Raw genomic sequence first — 21,049 nt, forward strand, 5'->3', positions numbered from 1 at the left:
AATAAATATGCCTAGCTGACCCCGAGAAAAGGAAATCTGCCTGAATTGACTAATTGGTTTTTTTTTATAATATGATTGTTTTACCTAGTGGCTAGCAAAATATGACTCTACACTGGTTATTACTGGCCATCTCAGTGATCTCACATTACTTTCACGAACTTAGTTTCCTATGTTTGACTTCTAGATTGTTGATCCTAATGTAGTTTGTAGACACAAAAAAGCTTGAAGATTAGTGGGGATGGTATGAAATTTGTGATAATTTAGTGTTTGATACATGTAAAGGTAGACCAACTCCGATCCGACTCATATATCAAATTATCAATGCAATACAAGAAAATAAAGTGTGCGAATAATATCATCCGATCCTAAAATAAAGTGCATTTGGCCGGAGCTACTATATTGTAGGTTGCATCGGTTCATAAATGAATGATCGAAGAGAAATGCCTATGGGAAAGAGTAGGGATTAGAAGCTAGCAAACCTGAATATCAAATGCACTGAGGGAAGGAATGAAATCAGAAATATTGAAAGCCCCGACCAAGAAGAACATTTCCTCAACGATGGCTTTCAGATCAAACCTATCGTCCCTTTTACATCCCAACACCATCCTATACGTTATGCCCTCATTCATCTCTCCAATCTTCTCACTAACATCCACAACCTCACCTTCCTCTGCAGCTTTCTTCAGCTTTCCCACCAGCCCTCCCAGCTCCTCCTTCCGCAGCGGCGCGAAAGCCTCCAGTTTCGCTGAACAGAAGAGCTGAAGCGTGCAGAGCTTCCTCACATGGCGCCAATAGGGACCATATTCGGAAAAGGCCATGCCCTTTGTGCCGTAGGACAAGTACTCGGAGGCTTGGATTTTTGGCCGGCTGGCGAAGTTAGTGTCATGAGTTTTGAGGAATAACTCGGCGGCTTTTGGGGAGGAGATAACAATGGTAGGAACATTGCCTAGACGAATGGACATGATGTCTCCGTATTGTTTGGCCAAGTTTTGGAGGGTTCGGTGGGGAAGGTTGCCTAGCATGTGGAGGTTTCCGATTATGGGAAGTGGCCGAGGGCCGGGTGGTAGTTTTTGGTGTTTTGATTTTGAGAAGGCAGAGATGAGTGACCAAAGGCATGCGAGGAGAACCAGGAGGATGGCTATCATTGTTGGAGGAGTCATTGTTTCTGGCTTTCTGATCTGTGTGGAGTTGCGAGTTGAGAGGAAATAATGGGGAAGTATGGGTCCTGACCGAAAATTATTCAGCTCACCCGACATCTCCGCTGTCAGTTTGAGCACGTGGACTTGAAAGTTGGGCGTTTGCTGTCTGTTAGGTAGGCGAGTGATGGGGCTAGGGTAAGTGAGTGGATGTGGATCCGCTCCTCAGAAACTCAACTTAATGAATGGTATGAACTGCTATTTTTGCATTCTTCTTTATTAATTTTTCTGCACTAAGGAGGAAGCCACCTTTGTAAATTCAGTTCCTGGTTGCAATAGTAGACAGTTAACTATTGATTAGTAGGGTAGTAGCTCTTTGGCACCTACTTCACATATTCTAGTTGACTTCGTATCTAAAAATGAACAGTTTGATTCTCTTCCTTTCGTCTCAAGCAAAATTTGTTTCATGCCTTCTTTACAATTTTATGTATCACTTTTCTTGCAAGTTTTATATCTAGTTTGAACTTTGAGGTGACTGGAACGGTGAAAGAAAGGAACTTACGAGATTGGGGGTGGTGGGGGTACCTATCGTCCAAGTTATTAGTTCCGTTGAGTAATGTATTGTCAATTATTACACTCTTTTGGATTCTTTCATCTCACCCTGAAATGAATCTATTAGCAGCAGGTCATGACAGTGGGATGATCGTCTTTAAGTTAGAGAGGGAAAGACCAGCCTTTGCCGTCAGTGGTGATTCTCTGTTCTATGCTAAAGACCGCTTTTTGAAGTACTATTGAGTTTTCAACCCAATGAGATACACAAGTTATTCCAATTCGACGGCCTGGTTCTATCACTTTAAATCAAAGCCCAAGGACCCTTTCTTACAGTCCTTCAGAAAATGCCATTCTTGTTTGCTCAGACTTGGACGGGGGATCCTATGAGTTGTATTTCATATACCAAGAGACAGCATTACAAGGGGTGACAGTACTCAAGATGCTAAAAGAGGTGTTGGAGGTTCAGCTGTGTTTGTAGCACGGAATAGGTTTGCTGTGCTTGAGAAAACCAGCAACTCTGTGTTGGTAAAGAATTTGAAGAATGAGGTTGTCAAACAGACTCCCCTTCCTTTTGCTGCTGATGCAATATTTTACGCTGGTACAGGTAATTTGCTGTGCAGGTCAGACGACAGTGTTTATATTTGATCTCCAGCAGAGGACTGTTCTTGGTGAACTTCAAACCCCCTTCATCAAGTATGTTGTTTGGTCTAACGACATGGAAAGTATTGCCTTGCTGAGCAAACATGCCATAATTATTGCTAGCAAGAGGCTTGTGCACCAGTGCACTCTTCATGAGACAATCCGTGTAAAGAGTGGTGGTTGGGATGACAAAGGTGTTTTCATTTATTCAACCCTGAATCATATCACGTATTGTCTACCTAATGGAGATAGTGGAATAATAAGAACCCTTGATGTTCCTATCTACATTACGAAAGTTTCTGGAAATACCATCTTCTGCTTGGATCGGGATGGGAAAAATAAGGCCATAGTTATTGATGCCACAGAAGGATCCGGCTCCTCTAAAGTGAGGAGTCCGTGAAGTTAGTCTAAGTTCATAAAATTCACACTCTTTATCTAATCTAAAGGGTATGAGCAGGACACGTCACTCTTGAATTAATTTAAGCTAACCTATGGTTAACTTTGATAAACTACCGTCAACTACGTAACAAAAAAGAAAAGAAAAGAGGTTTTACGTCTTCTGCTATAACACGTCCAACTGCTATCTTCCTCTCTTGCTTCTAAGTCGATCAATTTGCTGCGCTATACATATGCTCTGTTGCGAATCACTATGACGAACTTGGACTATTGCGAATCACTACATTTGGTATCCGGATACATACTTTCAGAACATATGCTCTATTCCCAGGCATTACTCTTCACCAAGGACTATGGATGATATCGTTCAGTAATTGAAACCTATTTGGCCGATTTTGGAATAGAGTTACTGTGGGATTTGGATCAGTTGCATTTCCTACTGCGTGCTATGAAAGAGGACCATTTGATGTTTCTAAACTTTGAAATCAGCTGTTTGATATTTTTGCATTTGGGACGCACATAACGTGTTTGATGAAATGACAAGCTCAATTTTTGAATATTGACTTCAGATTTTGTTCAAGTTAACATGGAGTATGATTTTGGTATTAATTGACAAAGGCCATAAAGCTGATTTTCATCTGTACTAATTTCATTTTTCATCTGTAGTTTGAGCACTTCTTAGATGTATTATTCTTATTTTGTGTTTTCAAAACTGGAAAACACACATCTAAGCAGGCAAATACTTGTTTGTTTCATCTCACTTTTTGCAAAAGCAAGACCTACTTTATCAACTAAGTTGTTATATAAAAGTTAATGCAATGCATGGTCGACAAAGCTGGAAAATATTGCTCGTAAGGAACTGTGAAAACTGATTCTCTAATTGTAGATATGGACATGAGCAAAAATTGACATGGACATGAGCATCTGTAATTATCAAAACTGATTATCAAACATTATTTCAAATTTAAATAATCCATACAAACATGAGTACATTACTTTCCTCTAGATCCATGAAATTTTTAATAGCAACTAAAAACGATAACAGAGGTACAACCATCATCATCTAATTTCCAGCACATATATAGAAGTTCGCTATGTTTGGTAACCAACTAAACGAGTGGACAATTGTTTCTTCCTCTTGCTTGATGGTGGAGCTCCTTGATCCTATATGACAAGAATGAAAATCGAAAAATTACGTTCAATTGCGTAGATCATAAACATATATAGGACATGTACATACATCAATAATGTTTTTTCTTCACAATATTCAATCATGTTTGAGAAATTGCCAATTGTGCTTTCAATAGTACTGAAGAAAGCATTTTATTAGTTTTTATTCGAATAACAGATGGATGAACAAGCTACATAAGACGGAATGTAGGCTTGGCAAGCAAGTGTTTGGCCATTGACATTGACAAACCAAACTTCTCTGTCATGTCCAAGTCTAGAGGTAGCATGCCATTTGGGAGCTCCCAGTTAAAGCAGTGCACCAGCTGTGCCAGAACTATCCTAACTGTGGTTAGCCCTAATTGCATACCCGGACATCCTCTTCGGCCAGTCCCAAATGGGATGAGCTGATAGTGATGTCCCTGGCGGTATACGTTGATGTTCGTAAACCTTTCCGGACAAAATTCCTCAACATTTTCCGACCAAACATTGGGATCCCTTGCAATGCTCCAGAAATTCACTATGAGTCGCGATTTCTTCGGTACGTCGTATCCATCGATTGTAATGTCCTTGATGGATTCATGTGGGTCGAGCAAGGGTGCAACTGGGTGTAGTCTGAAGCTCTCCTTGACCACCAGATCCAAGTAATCCAGATTTGGCAAATCAGACTCTTCTACCATTCGATCCATACCAACCACAGTTTGGAGCTCTTCTTGGAGTCGCTTCATGATCCTTGGATGCCTCATGAGCTCTGCAAGGCTCCAAATAATTGTTGTAGCAGAAGTATCGAAAGCAGCCGTGATCATGTCAAGTAAGATGGCCTTCACATTTTCTCGATCAAGAAAATGAACTTGCTCATCATTCGGATTCAACAGTTGCTTCGTAAACGAAAGCAACACGTCTACAAAGTCCTCATGCTGGCCTTGTTTTCCACCACCCTTAGTTTCCGCAGCTTGTTCATGATCGTCAATTATCTTGTCCCAGAGTTGATCGGCCGTCTTGCTCACTTTCTTCAATCGCTTTATTCTCTTAGTCAAAATCCTTGATAATTTTTCAAATTATGAAAGCAAACTTAACATAGAAAATTATATTCAAGGCTACCTAATACACTAGTCAAGACTTCAAGTCTCTTCTAATTGAAAATTATATTCTTACTAAAAAAATTTAAAAAAATCAATAAAAATATAATATGCCTAGCTGCCCCGAGAAAAGGAAATCCGCTTGAATTGACAATTTGGTTTTTTATAATATGATTGTTTTACCTAGCAGCTAGCAAAATACGACATTGCACGACTGCACTGGTCACTACTGTCATCTCACATTACTTTCACGAACATAGTTTCCTATGTTTGACTTCTAGATTGTTGTTGATCCTAATGTAGTTCGTTGAGACAAAAAAGCTTGAAGAGGTAGTGGGGATGGTATATATGAATTTGTTGATAATTTAGTGTTTGATACATGTAAAAGTAGATCAACTCCGATCCGATTCATATATCAAATTATCAATGCAATTTAAGAAAATAAGGTGTGAATAACATCATCCTAAAATAAAGTACATTTAGCCGGAGCTACTATGTTGTAGGTTTGCATCGGTTCATAAATGAATGATCGAAGAGAAAGAGTAGGGATTAGCAAACCTGAATATCAAATGCACTGAGGGAAGGAATGAAATCAGAAATATTGAAAGCCCCAACCAAGAAGAATATTTCCTCAACAATGGCTTTCAGATCAAACCTATCGTCCCTTTTACACCCCAACACCATCCTATACGTTATGTCCTCATTCATCTCACCAATCTTCTCACTAACATCCACAACCTCACCTTCCTCTGCTGCTCTCTTCAGCTTTCCCACCAACCCTCCCAGCTCCTCCTTCCGCAGCGGCGCGAAAGTCTCCAGTTTTGCAGGACAGAAGAGCTGAAGCGTGCAGATCTTCCTCACATGGCGCCAATAGGGACCATATTCGGAAAAGGCCATGCCCTTTGTGCAGTAGAAGTACTCGGTGGCTTGGATTTTTGGCCGGCTGGCGAAGTTAGTGTCATGAGTTTTGAGGAATGGCTCGGCGGCTTTTGGGGAGGAGATAACAATGGCAGGAACATTGCCTAGACGAAGGGACATGATATCTCCGTATTGTTTGGCCAAGTTTTGGAGGGTTCGATGGGGAAGGTTGCCTAGCATGTGGAGGTTTCCGATTATGGGAAGTGGTCGAGGGCCGGGTGGTAGTGTTTGGTGTTTTGATTTTGAGGAGGCAGAGATGAGTGACCAGATGCATGCGAGGAGAACCAGGAGGCCGGATTGCTATCATTGTTGGAGGACTCAATGTTGGATCCAAATTTGCCAACCAGCAGCATTATGCTGGTCATAGCACCACCCAACGAGGTGCTGACACCTGTATTGCTTAATCTCTTCACAGAGCAAATTAAATGTTAACCTGATATTTAGAAAAGAAAAAAAAAAAACTCTCTCTCTATACCTCTCTTCTTGTCCCCGCCAGAAACCACCACAGTACCACCCACCCCGCCGGAAACTACCACCCACCCCACTACCTTTAACTATGATCATACCCAAAATTTCCCACCAGCAGTATATTTGAATCTGTTAAGATTCACCAATTTATTTACCAAAACCTTGCAAGAGTCGAAAGCAGCATCTTCCCCATCCCTTCCCTCCTGTAGCACTCCCTCACAAACAAATCCTCCACATAAAACCCAGGCTTGCCCAGAAATGTTGAATAATTCGAAAAAAACAACACAAACCCGGCAACCACAGCGTCGCCAACGCCGGAGCAGAACACGAGCCTCTCGGGGTCTTCAACAGGGGGGTCGAGATTGAGGGTTTTGACAACAGGGTGGTAGTGGGCGTCGTTAGGGAAAAGAGTGGGGCAGGCTTCGAGGACGAAAACGGTGAAGGACTGGAAAGATGGACTGCTGGTGGGAAATTTTGGGTATGATCATAGGTAAAGGTAGTGGGGTGGGTGGTAGTTTCCGGCGGGGTGGGTGGTATTTGTTGATAGTATTTCTCATATTAACCTAGCTGTTATTCTGTTGTAACAGAATTATAATAATGTCCTATAAGAGTGTAACACGTGTCATTAGTACAGCTGTGTTTTTTATTGTCTGTTAGTGCATCAGGATCAGCTTGTATAAATATCAAAACTCTCTCTCTTTTGGAACCTGGATTCATTTTGTGAAATAGAAAGAATTGAGCTCTGTTATTCTCTCTGTTCGTCTCTTATTCTTTTCCTTCAAACCCTAGAAATCAAAGCTTTGCTAGTTTCTGATGCCATGGCTATCATAGTGTCAGAGCTACCATAGATCCTAGACCTGTTATGCTATGCTTCCGCATACTCTACTGATCGTTCTCTTTGTTTCTATGTTCAGATCTAGCTTTGTGCCAAGTTGAGCAAAGTTGAGCTGCGTCTAGAGGTGCTTTCGTCATCAAAGCTTTCTCTAAGGTTTCGGTTCTCTCTTTCAGGTGAATCCTGTTGATTTTTACTGTTGTTGTGAGTAGATCTTGAGTTTTTGGCGTAAATTGGAGTGAAAATTGGAGTATATAGAGATTGTTGTCAAATTTCTGAGTAGATCTTGTGCCTGAGTAAATCTGAGTAAAAAAAAAATAAAAAAAATAGGAGTATATAGAGCTTGCTATCAAAGTGTTTGAGCCTTTGGAGTAAATCGAAGTAAATCTGGGAATATATAGAGCTATTGTTCAATTTTGTGAACAAATCCGAGCAGTTTTCAGTGATTGTTGAATCGTATAGAGCTAGTTTGCACTTTGCTGTGATCTTTTGTAAAATGGTTCAGATTTTTGAGCAATTCTTGCGTACATTGTGTATCTCTTTCAGTGTTATATAAAGATTTGACTATGTTTAGTGGAATGATAAGTTTGTTATACAAAGATTTGACTATGTTCAGTGGAATGATAAGTTGGTAATAGTGCAAGTCAAGAAGATTTTAGATATTACAGTTTCTTGGCTCAGAAGTTTTCTAGGTTTTATCAGTCTGTTCTTGTGATCTTCATTAAGAGAGAAGTGGTAGAACTTGTTGTTTTTTGGAACAAGTAAGCAGTGCAGAGTTAATCATTGGAGGTATAGGTTGAGAAATTCTTTTGTGAGCTCTGTTGGTAATTTTGTATTGTGATCAACAGAAATGGCTTCTCAAACTATCACTCATTCTGATGTTCATTCCTTGCTGAGTATCATCACTATGCGTCTTGGAGAGAGAAACTTCATCAAATGGAGTTTTCAGTTTCAATCAAATCTTGCTGAAAATGGCCTTTTTGGCTATTTTGATGGTTCAAAGGTTGCACCTCCCAGATATGCCCTTACTTTAGCAGGAGAAGTTATAAATGAGGAAACAGCTGCTTATAGAACATGGAAGCAAACTGATATGGCTCTTTTGAGTTTATTAATGGCAACCCTTGATGAAGATGTTATAGATGTGATAATTGGTTGCAAGACTTCCAGGCAAGCCTGGATTGCTCTTCAAGAGCGATTTTCTGCTGTTTCAAGAGTTAGCATCATGCAACTGAAAACTGAACTTCAGACTTTGCGCAAAGGCAGTGAATCAATTGAGAAGTATTTGCAGCGAGTAAAAAATGCAAGGGACCAGCTTTTATCTGTGGGAGTATCTATTCCAAATGAAGATATAATCATTATGATTTTGAATGGCTTACCTGATGAATTTTCTACTGTGAGAACTGTCATTGAAGGAAGAGAAACTCCTATTTCTCTGCGAGATTTGAGGTCTCAGTTGTTGTCTGCTGAAAGAAGAATAAAAGGAAGCTTTTCTCTCATATCCCATATGTCTGCTATGGTTGCTAGAAATGATCAAGGCTCAAGAGATGGGAATAGAGGTTGGAATAACTCTAGAACAGAAGGCAAGTCTAAAGATAACAAGTACAATGGTAACACAAGTGCAGTTGAATGTTCAGTATGTGGGAAAAGAGGACATACTGTGGATACCTGTTTCAAAATTCACAAATGCCAAATTTGCGGCAAGCATGGTCATCTTACCAGTACATGTTATCAAAACCCTGACTATAAGCCTCAGCAGCCACAAGAGCAGCGTAGACAGACTTTTCCTAATGCAAGTAATGGTCCTGCACCTGAATGTCAAATTTGTTCCAAGAGAGGTCATACAGCTGCAAACTGTTTCTATAGGATAGATGTACCTGATGGACATCCCTCTCAATCCATTCCAACCTGTCAGATATGTGGACTTAAGGGTCACATTGCCCTAAACTGTTCTCATAGAACCAACTTTGCTTATCGAGGGTCTGATCCTCCTTCAACTCTCACTGCTCTTACAGCTCAGACTAGTGGAAATGGTTCTGGAACATTTCATCACAGTCAAGGAGAAGGTTATGTTGTTTCTCATGGTTCTTCTCACTCTCCATTTCCTGGTGGATTTAATCCTAACAGTGGTGCCTCTTCTTCTAGCAATGGTCCAGCCTCTCATTCTCAGTCCACAAATGAAGTTTGGGTAGGAGATTCTGGTGCTACTCACCACATGACCTCAGAGTTGAGAAATCTTACCATTGCTTAGCCCTACTCTTCAGACAACAAGATAACTATTGGTAATGGTACAGGTTTAAATATCACTCACACTGGTTCTAGTCCTATAAAACCTGCTGATCATGTGTTGCAGCTCAATCAAGTTCTCCATGTTCCTGATTTGGCAATGAATCTATTGTCATTTACAAAATTATGCAGAGATAATAATTGTTTTATTACTCTTGATGAAACGAATATTGCTTTGCAGGACAAGGCATCCAAAACAGTTCTCTACCAAGGAAAGAGTAGTGAGGAAGGCTTGTTTCTTTTCAACACTCCTCTTGCTTTTTCTATTGCTCAAATATCTCCATCTGCCTTTGTCATCACAGCTTCATCAAATTTTTCCTTATGGCATCAAAGATTGGGTCATCCTTCTCCTCAGGTTTTGTCAACAATGTTAGAAAAATCTCAAATCAAAATTCCTAGTTCAGGTTGCTCTTTCTGTTTAGAAGGCAAGATGCACAGACTATCTTCTCTTAGTTCTGATGCAAAATCATCTGTACCTTTTCATAAGTTACATTCTGATGTATGGGGTCCAGCTCCATGTTTGTCAATTGAGGGGCATAGGTATTATGTCACTTTTATTGATGACTGTACTCGTTTTGTATGGATCTTTCCTTTAATCAATAAATCTGATGTTCTTGCCACTTTTGTAAAATTTCATGCCTTTGTGGAAAACCAATTTCAATCTTCCATAAAAATATTTCAAACTGATGGTGGTGGTGAATTCAATAGCAAGGCTTTTCATAATTTTCATGCCTTGAAAGGCATCATTCATCAGATTACTTGCCCTCATACCCCACAACAAAATGGGATAACAGAGAGAAAGAATAGACATCTTGTCGAAACTGCTATTTCTTTGATGTCTACTGCTAAAATTCCAAAGCAGTTCTGGTTTCATAGTATTGCACATTCTTGTTACCTCATTAACAGAATGCCTAGCAAGACTTTAAAAATGTTTTCTCCCTATGAGCTGCTCTTTCATCATCCTCCAGATCTTTCTCATTTCAAAATTTTTGGTTCAAGCTGTTACCCTTATCTCAAGCCCTACAATTCTGATAAATTGGATCCGAGAACAACTCAATGTGTTTTTCTGGGATATGCTTTAGGGTACAAAGGGGTATTTTGCTATAGTATTTCTCAAAACAGGCTTTGGATGTCAAGACATGTTGTCCATGATGAGACGGTCTTTCCTTTTCAAACTTCTAATTTCTCTCATTCTGCTCCTATTGATCCAGCCACATTCTTTCCATCTTCTTCCTCTTCCACTACTCTTTCTCCACCATGGATGCCTGTCCATTCTTCTCCAGTCTCTTTATCTGAGACAGCTACTGGTAGCATTGCTGATGATAGCATGAATGATACTTATACAACGAATTCTCATGATATTGGGAACACTGTTGATTCATTGGATGTTAATAATGATACTCACCATCATGGTGGCACTGTGAATGATACTTCTGCTGGTTTGGGCAATTCTTCTACTGAAAATGCTGCTCTTCATTCTACTAGTGTTGTTCTTGAGGATAATGTTGTTAATAATTTTCCTAGTGAGAGCTCACCTGTAAACATTGACTCCAATGTTGCATCTATCATTTCTTCTATTCAGAATGATACTCTTGTTAATGTGGATTTCTCTGCAATGGATTCAGAGGTTCATTCAGTGTCAGCTCCAATTTCAGCAAATCCTGTTACTGAAAATGACATTTCAGTCCTTGGTGCACATCATCTGAATGTTTTACAATATGGTGGCAATTTGGATACAGACATTCCTCCGGAGCTTTCCTTTATAGTTGATCAAGACTATAATACTCATTCTATGCTGACTCGAGCCAAGAATGGTATAGTACAGAAGAAGACTTTTGAAGATTTCTACTGTTACTTAGCTATAGCTCAACAACAGCTTTACTCAGAATATCCTTATTTTAGTGGCTTCACTGCTATCACTGATGTTAGTGAGATTTTTGAGCCTAAAACTTTTCGAGCAGCATCAGGAAGAAAGGAGTGGGATCAGGCTATGTTAGAGGAAATAGAGGCTCTACAGAAACAAGGTACTTGGACTTTGGTCCCTTGTCCTCCTAACATGAATATTGTAGGGAGCAAATGGATTTTCAAAGTCAAGAGGAATCCTGATGGCAGTGTGTCAAGATATAAAGCAAGGTTAGTGGCTCAAGGTTTTAGTCAATCTAAAGGGCTGGATTATGATGAAACTTTTAGCCCTGTTGTGAGACATAGCACAGTTAGAGTTCTCTTAGCTCTTGCTGCAATGAATAATTGGGAATTAAGGCAACTTGATGTGAAGAATGCCTTTTTACATGGTGATCTGAAGGAGGAGGTTTACATGTCTCAACCAAAAGGTTTTGAGGATCCTAATTTTCCTAATCATGTTTGTTTATTTCAGAAATCTCTTTATGGGCTAAAGCAAGCTCCAAGAGCTTGGCATGAGAAATTCACCAGCTTTCTACCAAGCTTGGGATTCTCATTCTCTCATTCTGATCCAAGTCTTTTTATAAGACATACACCAGCAGGAATGGTAGCTTTACTTTTATATGTAGATGACATAGTGATTACTAGCTCAGATGCACTCGGTATTCAAGAGGTTATTACTGAGTTGAGTTTAGTATTTGACATGAAAGATCTTGGACCATTGTCATATTTCTTAGGTTTAGAAGTAACAAGAATTCACAAGGGAATTCTTCTCACTTAAACCAAGTATGCTACTGATCTTCTGAGCAGGTCTGGAATGGCATCAATGAATACATGTTCATCTCCTTGTCTTCCACATTCTTAAATGACTGCAGATCAAGGTACACCATTACCAGACCCTACTGTCTATAGAAGTATAGTAGGTGCTTTGCAATACTTAACATTTACTCGTCCAGATATTGCATACTCTGTCAATACTGTATGCCAATTTATGACAAGACCTACAGATGTTCATTATGCTGCTGTCAAGAGAATTTTACGATATCTAAAGGGTACTTTGAACAAAGGTATCTTCTATAGCTCATCTGGTGCCATGCCTAATACTGTTAGTGTTAAAGCCTACTGTGATGCAGATTGGGCTGGTGAGATTATTCAAAAGAGATCAACAACTGGCTTTGTTGTTTATCTTGGTTTGGTCCTATTTCTTGGCAGTCTAAGAAACAAGGGACAGTCTCTCGAAGCTCTACTGAGTCTGAATACAGAAGCTTAGCAAACACTGCTGCTGAGATTAGTTGGATCAGGCATCTCCTATGTGATCTGCATATCTCTATTCCTTATGCTCCACTTCTTAAGTGTGACAACTTGTCAGCCTTGGCTCTTGCTTCTAATCCTGTCTTCCAATCCAAAATCAAGCACTTAGACAATGATTTCCATTTTGTTCGAGAACGTGTTCAACGTAATGATCTTCGTTTGGCTTATATCCTTACCACAGAGCAAACTGCTGACATTCTCACAAAGGGCTTGGCATCTCCTCTCTTTAAGACTCACTGTGTCAATCTCAGACTAGCTTCCCTAGCTGAGCTTGAGGGAGGGTGTTGATAGTATTTCTCATATTAACCTAGCTGTTATTCTGTTGTAACAGAATTATAATAATGTCCTATAAGAGAGTAACACGTGTCATTAGTACAGCTGTGTTTTCTGTTGTCTGTTAGTGCATCAGCTTGTATAAATATCAAAACTCTCTCTCTCTCTTTTGGAACCTGGATTCATTTTGTTAAATAGAAAGAATTGAGCTCTGTTATTCTCTCTGTTCGTCTCTTATTCTTTTCCTTCAAACCCTAGAAATCAAAGCTTTGCTAGCTTCTGATGCCATGGCTATCAGTATTGTGGTAGTTTCCAGCGGGGACAAGAAGTGAGGTATAGAGGGAGAGTTTTCTTTTTTTTTCTTTCTAAATATCAGGTTAACCATTTAATTTGCTTTGTGAAGAGATTAAGCAACACACGTGTCAGCACCTCGTTGGGTGGTGCTATGACCAGCATAATGCTGCTGGTTGGCAAATTTGGATCCAAGTCTCCCAGACCACCAAGTGATCCCGCAAGTTCGTCGCTGATGCCTCCAAAAAACCCGATGAGAAAACGCCGTTTATAAGCAAGCCGATTAGATCAAACAATCTTAATTGGTTCGTCGGCGTTTTTTTTTCTTCATTCTGGACAAACCTTCTTTTTACTGCAGCATGAACAACGACTTTTTTTTAACACACAAGAAGTATGGATCCCACGCGCCCACGCGCTGTTAAATGGACCGTTGGTGATCCTTCATTCAGTGGAGGGAAGAACCTCCGTGTCAATACTAACTAACTTACCTTTTGGACAAGGTACCTTTGGTCGATCATGACAGCACAGCTGACAAGTCCTAATGCTAGCTAAATCGTACGATCATGAGTCATGACAGCATATGAAGGTGAATGGTCCAATCTGCCATATGCACAAGGAGCATTACGACATTAGACTAGTTTTGAATACAATCAACATGTTACTTCTCAAGTAAAATTATAGCCTACATATCTGCATACTAACATATCTTGGCCCCCAATTCTACTTCATTGATCCCGGCCGCCGAACCACTGTCATTGCCGGCTGTCCATCAGTCTCCACGTCGACGTCCACCAGCGTTTTAGCAACTGACCACCATAGCAGTCCCGGCCCTGACTTCCATCCACAGTGCAGTGGACTGAGTGGAGAACCCTGCCGCGTTGCTCCAAATCGTGCATGCAGATTGTATTCTGAAGACTATGGAATTGAGTAGCGCTCTTATATTTTCTTAGAAGATACAGATTTGTACTCTTTAATTGTTTGGAAGATCACTAAAGAACATAGGCTTAAAATGAACTAGCTAGTGGTATTTGCATAATTAGAGTTCATACCAAAGAACCTTGCTCTTGACTACCCTAATCAAGTGTATATGTAATGAACATATACTGTTGTTACATAATGCAAACAACAATACTGATGGATTCATACGTTAAATTGTTAATTGCATTACGCATAATTTTTAAGCTGCATAATAATAGATGTGGATGAATGCTTGTTGAAATCCAACAAACTACATAAAATTATCACATTGAAAATATAACCTACATAAGACTATAAATTGGCTTGACAAGCTAGTGTTTTCCTTTTGACATTTTTTTTTTGGTCTAAGTTTTCCTTTTGACATTGATAAACCAAAAACCTCGCACTCGGACATGTCCAGTTCTTGAGGTAGCATGCCATTTGGGAGCTCCCACTTAGTTAAAGCAATGAACCAGCTATGCGAGAACTAGCCTAAATGTGGCTAGCCTAACTACATACCTGAACACCCTCTTTGCCCAGACCCAAATGGTATGAGCTCAAATTTATGTCCCAAGAGGTCTACATGCTATTCATGAACCATTCAAGATAAAATTCCCCCACATTTTCCGACCAAATGTTGGGATCTCTTATAATGCTCCAAACGTTTACTATGATCCTCGAATTCTTGGGTATGTTGTATCCATCGATTGTAATGTCCTCGATGGATTCATATGGCCCTAGTATTAGACCAACTGGGTGTGGCCTCATGCTCTCCTTGATCACCATATTCAAGTAACCCAGCTTGGGCAAATCAAACTCTTGCACCATTCGATCCATACCAACCACAGTTTGGAGCTCTTCTTGGAGGTTCTTCATGACCCTTGGATGCATCATGAGCTCTGCAAGGCTCCAAATAATCGATGTGGTTGAGGTATCAAAAGTCGCTGTGATCATGTCAAGTAAGATGGCCTTCACATTTTCTTGATCAATAATATGAACTTGCTCATCATTCGGGTTCAACGGTTGGTTCGTTAAGGAAAGCAACACGTCTACAAAGTCCTCATGCTGGCCTTGTCACTCCTAGTTTCCGCAGCAACTTCATGGTCGTCAATTATCTTGTCCAAGAGTTGATCGTCCGTCTTACTAGCTCTCTTCACTCGCTTAGTCAATCACTCAATCCCTGTAATAAATAACTTCCCAGATGCGTTATAGTAGCTAAATACCTAATAAAAGTCAGTATTACCCTCACCATCCAATTTATTTACAGATGCGTTTCCAAACGTTTCTGATGTGTTTCCGGCCATTTTCGACGTGTTTACGGTGTTTTCGAGAACATATTTTAAAATTACAAGGCACTGGACACGCTCTGGTATGGCCAAAAACGGCTGGTGACGGTCGAAAAATGTCATATACGGTGGGGCAATAATGACTTTTCGACCCTATAGTTGTAAACTAAACACTCACACACTAAGATGAAGAGTCAGTTTTGCCCCACTATCCAATTTATTTACAGACGCGTTTCTGACGCGTTTTCGGCTGATTTTGACGTGTTTTCGATAACAGATTATGAATCATCAAGGCACCGGGAACACTTTGGTACGGCCGGAAACTTCTGGGGACTGCCGGAATAGACCGGATATGGCGGGATACATATCCGTAGATAAGTTGGATACGTGGGACAATAATGATCTTGCCTCCCATATGTATACTACAATTTGGGAGCTCCTAGTTGTGCGTGAACTAGCTGGACCTAACCCAACTGCAATTAGGCCCATTTTTAAACCAGACACTCTTTTGCTGATGATCCGACCCGACCCAAATGGTATCAGATAATTTCCAGGGTCAAAAGTGAAAACCATGATAGATTCAAATTTACAGAGTTGCAGTTACAATGAAGACCCAGAATTCTACTCTGCTTCTGTTAAAACCATTATTACTACTATAACCAATCGTCTCCGACTAGCTGTGGAACCAGATCTCTGAGACAGAGAGAGGATCGTTGACCGTTGACCGATCCAACCAATGGCTCAGATCTTCGAGCACTTCGTCGTCTGCGGCATCGGGCCGGAGATTCGAACCCTCGACGGCGGCAGAGGATTCCACGGCTTCGCCGAAATGTACCTCCCGTCTTTGCTCGACCAGTTCCCTCCCGCCAACCACACTCTCTATCCTCCTCCGCCGCCTCAGCTCCCCACCGTAAGTTACCTAAACGCCGCCGTTTTCGCTTTGCTCTCTCTCGCCGGAATCGGCTAATTCTAATTCCGGTTGTGGATTTCTACAGTGTGTGCTGCCAGCTGGCGTTTCGTTCTACTCCTCGGGGTTTGATGCTAACGATGCGACGACGTTTCCGCGGAGCTATCCCATTGTTCTTACTGGTATGAATGCCTTGAGCTCTCTGGCCTATTTTGCTTCACTCTGCTCTTAAACGATGTCGTTTACTGTAATTAAGCTTGAGGAATCGATGTAGAAGCTAGAATGAAGATTAATTAGGGCTAGGATTAAGCTTTAGCAGAAATTTGATCGATTAAATGAGTTGTTGTTTCGATTAGTATGCTTAAAAATTCCTTAGAACAGAGCCATTGCTGTGTGCATGTAGCCAAGCAAATACTCTTCTCTAAATGCTGTTCGTAATGGTGCAGAGGGTGATGGTTCAAAAATCTATGTTAGTTGCATTGCTTTCCGGGATCCAGTGAGTGAGGATATTGCGGAAGCTTATTGTATACCGGCAAATTCATTTGCTGAAAAATGTATATGTCTAGTTTCGCGGTCACCTAGTCTCCGTTTACTTAAAAATGTACTCGAGGAGTTGTTTGCTCTCTGTTTTTCCTCTAGCGGAAGCAGGTAAGAATCTCTTAGTCTCGTAGTGGTGAGTTTTGGTGGTCTTTTGATACTCCTGTCACATTCATGTTTCTGCAACATTTACAGCAAACCATTATGGGATATCATTGCATCTATGGTATCCAATGTACCTCTGCCTACCCCTGGAAAAGATCGAGTTTTGTTCGCTATCGACAATGTTCTGCTTTCTGTGGAGACTCCACCAAAGGATGGGCTCCCCCATGTTGATGTACAGCCTCTAACTTCTTCTTCCCTTCTCAGTTGTGTGCCTCTACATTTTGCTGGTGTAAATGTACTTCTTGCTGCTGTTGGATATTGACTTTGGTTGTCATGTACTACATTTCATTCATGCAGATATCGTTTCAGCCATTGGTACAGTGTCTAGATGTTGACAACTTGATTAAATTTTTCACAGCCGTGCTGCTTGAAAGAAGGATTTTGATCCGGTCACACAAGTACGAACCTGGAACAAGTTCTCATCTTGCTTTCTCAGCTGTGTACTCCCACATCCTTTAGTTAACTTTTTGTCCTACTTTTGGCAGATATTCCCTTTTGACCCTTGCATCAGAAGCTATTTGCTATTTAATTTATCCATTTCGGTGGCAGGTAAGCTTCATTCTTAGTCAACGACTTTTTGTTTCCCTGGCAAAATGCTGCTCAAGACATATGCTTAGTTAGTTTGTTTCTTGTAGCCGTAGGCTGGCTTAGTGGGGTTTCTATTTGCTTTAACAGGTCTTTTGTGCTTGATGGACTTCTTGTCCAATTTGTTATGTGATCTTCCTTATTTCTCTAATAATTGTCATTTCTTCTCTAAACAACATAGCTTCTCTATTTTGAACTCTTACAAACAAAAAATGCTTGTGTGTATGTGTATGTATATTTGAATACCGAAATTTCAATTGTGTAGTATTTATTTTCTGATACATCTTGTATTTGACTCTTGTCTAATTTGTGCATGTTTTTTTTTATGTGGAAGCAAGTCTACATTCCGTTACTCTTTTTCAGTGGAGTAGACTATATTGATGCCCCCACACCGTATATGATGGGTCTTCATTCAGGTGTTGATACATCTACTCTAGCAATGGATGGTGTAAGTTCTTTTCAAGAAACTGCCTTATCGTTTATACATATTAGGGTTGAAAAAGATATTTGTAGTTTTTATGCATTCTATATTTCAGCTATTTTAGTAAACATAAAACAACTGTATGCTCTTTTTATTTTTTATTTTTGAGAAGTTTAGATCCTAAAACACTGTACGAATTCTTTACAGAAGAACAGTTATTTTCTTGGCTCTTTCCAAGAACTTCCTATACTTTGAAGACATTTTTAATGACGTTGATTTTGCTATTTGGATATTTTATGTAGATCAATGATCTAGCTAGTGATGAATGTTGTTATGCAACTGTGGAAATGGAAATTATCTGTAAAAATGAAAAGATAATGAAGTTTTTCTTTATATTATATATATGAAATATTTATGCTAATTACAATATGTTTTGTTGTCATTCACCATGGTTCTAGGTAGTTATTGTGGACCTTGAGTTCAATCGTATCACAACAACAGAAGATATACCTTCTATTCCTGAGCCAGAACTAAGCTGTTTACGTCAGGATCTAACGCAGCTATTGTATCCCAATGTTGTGGGGATAGATCTGATGAAGGATGGTCTTTTCAATTCATCCGAGCAATATCCTAAACTTGGCAACAAACCTTGGGGAGAGGATCATGAACTACAACTTAGGTAAGCTTGGGTGCCAAGTCAATCTCTATGAAGTCCTTATCACTCCCCTTAATTGTATAAGTACTTCAGTAAAATGATTTGCTGGATGATGTCATTTTCTCGTCCATATAAATCGTCGCTGCCCTGTAAGGGCGCCACTTCTGTTGTCTAATTGCAGTTCTGTTATAAAATGATTACCTTTTTTTTTCTTGCTTAACTGACTACCTGACTACCTCCACATAATCAGAAGCACTGAAGGGTTGAATCAGAGGTCTACATATTTGAGACAATTATTTATAATATTATCTTCAGATTCTCAAAGCAATCCAAGAATACACTCTTTTGATGTTAGTCTTTTCCACTTATTTTGGAATATGAACTAGAAATGCCTTTAATTGATTAACATGCAGTAAATTCTTGATAGACTGAAATGGGTAGATTATACATCGTATGCCACATTATAGTTTGGACTCTTATTTTTGCATTTGATTTCTTGTGCAGATTAGTGTTCTTAAAGTTCTTTGCATCGCTTTTAAGTGGTTATCGGAACTTCATAGTATGAAACTCTTTATCTTATTTCTGATGTTAATTGAATCTGGTTTTTAATAGTTGATATTTGTAGATTCTTTGAAATTTATTTAGTTAAATTATTTCTGACCCAAAGGAACTTTCTGCTACTCACGTCTTCAACGTTCAAGCATACTTGAAGATGCGCTCTCGTTCAACTCAGCAACCCCCAGAACCCATGGTATATACTTGTTCACAGCACCTATCTTGATCTTTGATTATTTTGATTAATTATGGGTACATATAATTGCTATACTCATTATTCTAGTAATTGTTGTTACCACTGTAGTTGTAATTGTATTTAATGACTATTCTTACTGTTGGTCAGAATGAAAATAGGGGTCTGCATTTGTTGATAAGTGTTGCTTTTCAAAATTTAACATATGACCTTCTGCTGCTAGTGGTATACTTATTCTTTGTTGGTATTTACAGCTGACACAATTTCTGGAATCACATGGTTTCATGGATTATCTGGAAAGAGGTTTGGGTTCTGATGAAAACAACAATAACCTACTTGACAAGTTACAAGATGCACTGGGAAGGGGCCAAAATCCTATTTCAATTCTTCCTTCAAATTCAGTGGAGCCTGAGATTATAACAATTGCAGATACAGATGTGGGAACATCAGGTAAATTTGTGATGTTGCTGTTGATTTAAAATTGCAAGAGATACAAAGAGAAGCAAATATTTCAGATAGTTAGAGTTTGCTATGGTGTTTATTTTATCTCCTTTCTCTGGATTCTTAGGGACAGGTGGCACATACACTTATGACAGGTTTCCCTCAAACATCAGGACAGAAGAGGAAGAAGAAAAAAGGAAGCAAACTCTTGCTGCAGCAAGTGGTTTATCTGCTAGGTATAAATCGCATGCTATTGTAGATGAATACCACAGTTTGTTTATTATTGTTGTTTTCAGTCAATCTGGAAATTTTGCTTTAGAGCTGTAACATATGTGGGACTCTTTGAAATGTCTGAAACTATAGAGACATATTGTCCTTGGATTCCGACAGTAAATAATTGACACAAACCTTTGGTACCACCAGTTCCTTCTGTAGAATAAAGGCAATCACATCTCATAGGACTAGTTTGCGGTATATGGTAAATAATGGTGGCTATATATATGTAATAAATCGTCTCTTGCATTCATTTGGGAGTACTGGATTAATTGGATTTTGGACTCTAGTTACATTCATCTTGGCTTGGAAAGGAGCCAAAAGAGTTGGACATCTGAAGTTGGATATGATGAATAAAAATTGCTTTATAGAGTTGCAGGCTTATTAAATTACATCTTATTGCTGTTTCTAATTTTCCTTGGTTCTCTCAGCGCACCTTCTGTCCTTACTGGTAAAGACCCCAAATCAGATCCATTGGAGCGGGCTGTAAGTCCTATACTCCTACATGATATCTAGTAGGTTACTTTAGAGCTTTCGTTAACTAGTGTAATATTGTTCATTCAGGCTGAAAGGGAATGTATGGTTTTGGACATCAAAGTTAAGCTGCAGGTACTTTTTTTTTGGGGTTAAATATACATGTGTACATTTTTGTTCAACTCTTGTTGCCCTGTTCTACATTATCTACTATTGGTTTTACAGATGGGATGAAAATAATTGATGTGCATGGTTATGACCTTATACTAGGAGTTTATTATCATTTCTCTTAAGAGAAAAATTGACTAGATAGTAAAAAAAAAAAAAAAAACTCAGTCAATAAATTGGCTTGCCAT

General features: G+C 39.5%; 3 protein-coding genes and 1 pseudogene across 3 annotated transcripts in view; 1 reads left to right on the forward strand and 3 right to left on the reverse strand.

The window, feature by feature from the left end:
* LOC101306639 (cytochrome P450 71A1-like) overlaps window positions 1-1,174 on the reverse strand; it is a 2,294-nt gene extending 1,120 nt beyond the window's left edge. The window contains exon 1 of the mRNA XM_004301013.1: window positions 480-1,174. Coding sequence (XP_004301061.1) covers window positions 480-1,160 — 681 coding nt within the window. The 5' untranslated portion in view covers window positions 1,161-1,174. The remainder of the gene's footprint in view (window positions 1-479) is intronic.
* A 2,910-nt stretch (window positions 1,175-4,084) lies between these two features.
* LOC101306927 (cytochrome P450 71A1-like) lies at window positions 4,085-7,175 on the reverse strand. The gene is made up of 3 exons (XM_004301014.1): window positions 7,140-7,175; window positions 5,528-6,187; window positions 4,085-4,918 (listed from the first exon to the last, which is right to left on the reverse strand). Exons 1-3 carry the CDS (start codon window positions 7,173-7,175, stop codon window positions 4,085-4,087), a joined length of 1,530 nt encoding a protein of 509 aa, XP_004301062.1.
* A 7,297-nt stretch (window positions 7,176-14,472) lies between these two features.
* LOC101307216 lies at window positions 14,473-15,505 on the reverse strand (annotated as a pseudogene).
* Window positions 15,506-16,152: 647 nt separating this feature from the next.
* The window catches only part of LOC101307503, a 10,482-nt gene continuing 5,585 nt past the window's right edge, over window positions 16,153-21,049 (forward strand). The window contains exons 1-14 of the mRNA XM_004301015.1: window positions 16,153-16,397; window positions 16,483-16,576; window positions 16,841-17,042; window positions 17,127-17,268; window positions 17,394-17,494; window positions 17,582-17,645; window positions 18,016-18,129; window positions 18,561-18,781; window positions 19,262-19,316; window positions 19,425-19,508; window positions 19,760-19,955; window positions 20,080-20,182; window positions 20,651-20,705; window positions 20,784-20,828. Coding sequence (XP_004301063.1) covers window positions 16,224-16,397; window positions 16,483-16,576; window positions 16,841-17,042; window positions 17,127-17,268; window positions 17,394-17,494; window positions 17,582-17,645; window positions 18,016-18,129; window positions 18,561-18,781; window positions 19,262-19,316; window positions 19,425-19,508; window positions 19,760-19,955; window positions 20,080-20,182; window positions 20,651-20,705; window positions 20,784-20,828 — 1,650 coding nt within the window. The 5' untranslated portion in view covers window positions 16,153-16,223. The remainder of the gene's footprint in view (window positions 16,398-16,482; window positions 16,577-16,840; window positions 17,043-17,126; window positions 17,269-17,393; window positions 17,495-17,581; window positions 17,646-18,015; window positions 18,130-18,560; window positions 18,782-19,261; window positions 19,317-19,424; window positions 19,509-19,759; window positions 19,956-20,079; window positions 20,183-20,650; window positions 20,706-20,783; window positions 20,829-21,049) is intronic.

The sequence above is a fragment of the Fragaria vesca genome, linkage group LG5 (assembly GCF_000184155.1).
Source record: "Fragaria vesca subsp. vesca linkage group LG5, FraVesHawaii_1.0, whole genome shotgun sequence".
Taxonomy (NCBI): domain Eukaryota; kingdom Viridiplantae; phylum Streptophyta; class Magnoliopsida; order Rosales; family Rosaceae; genus Fragaria; species Fragaria vesca.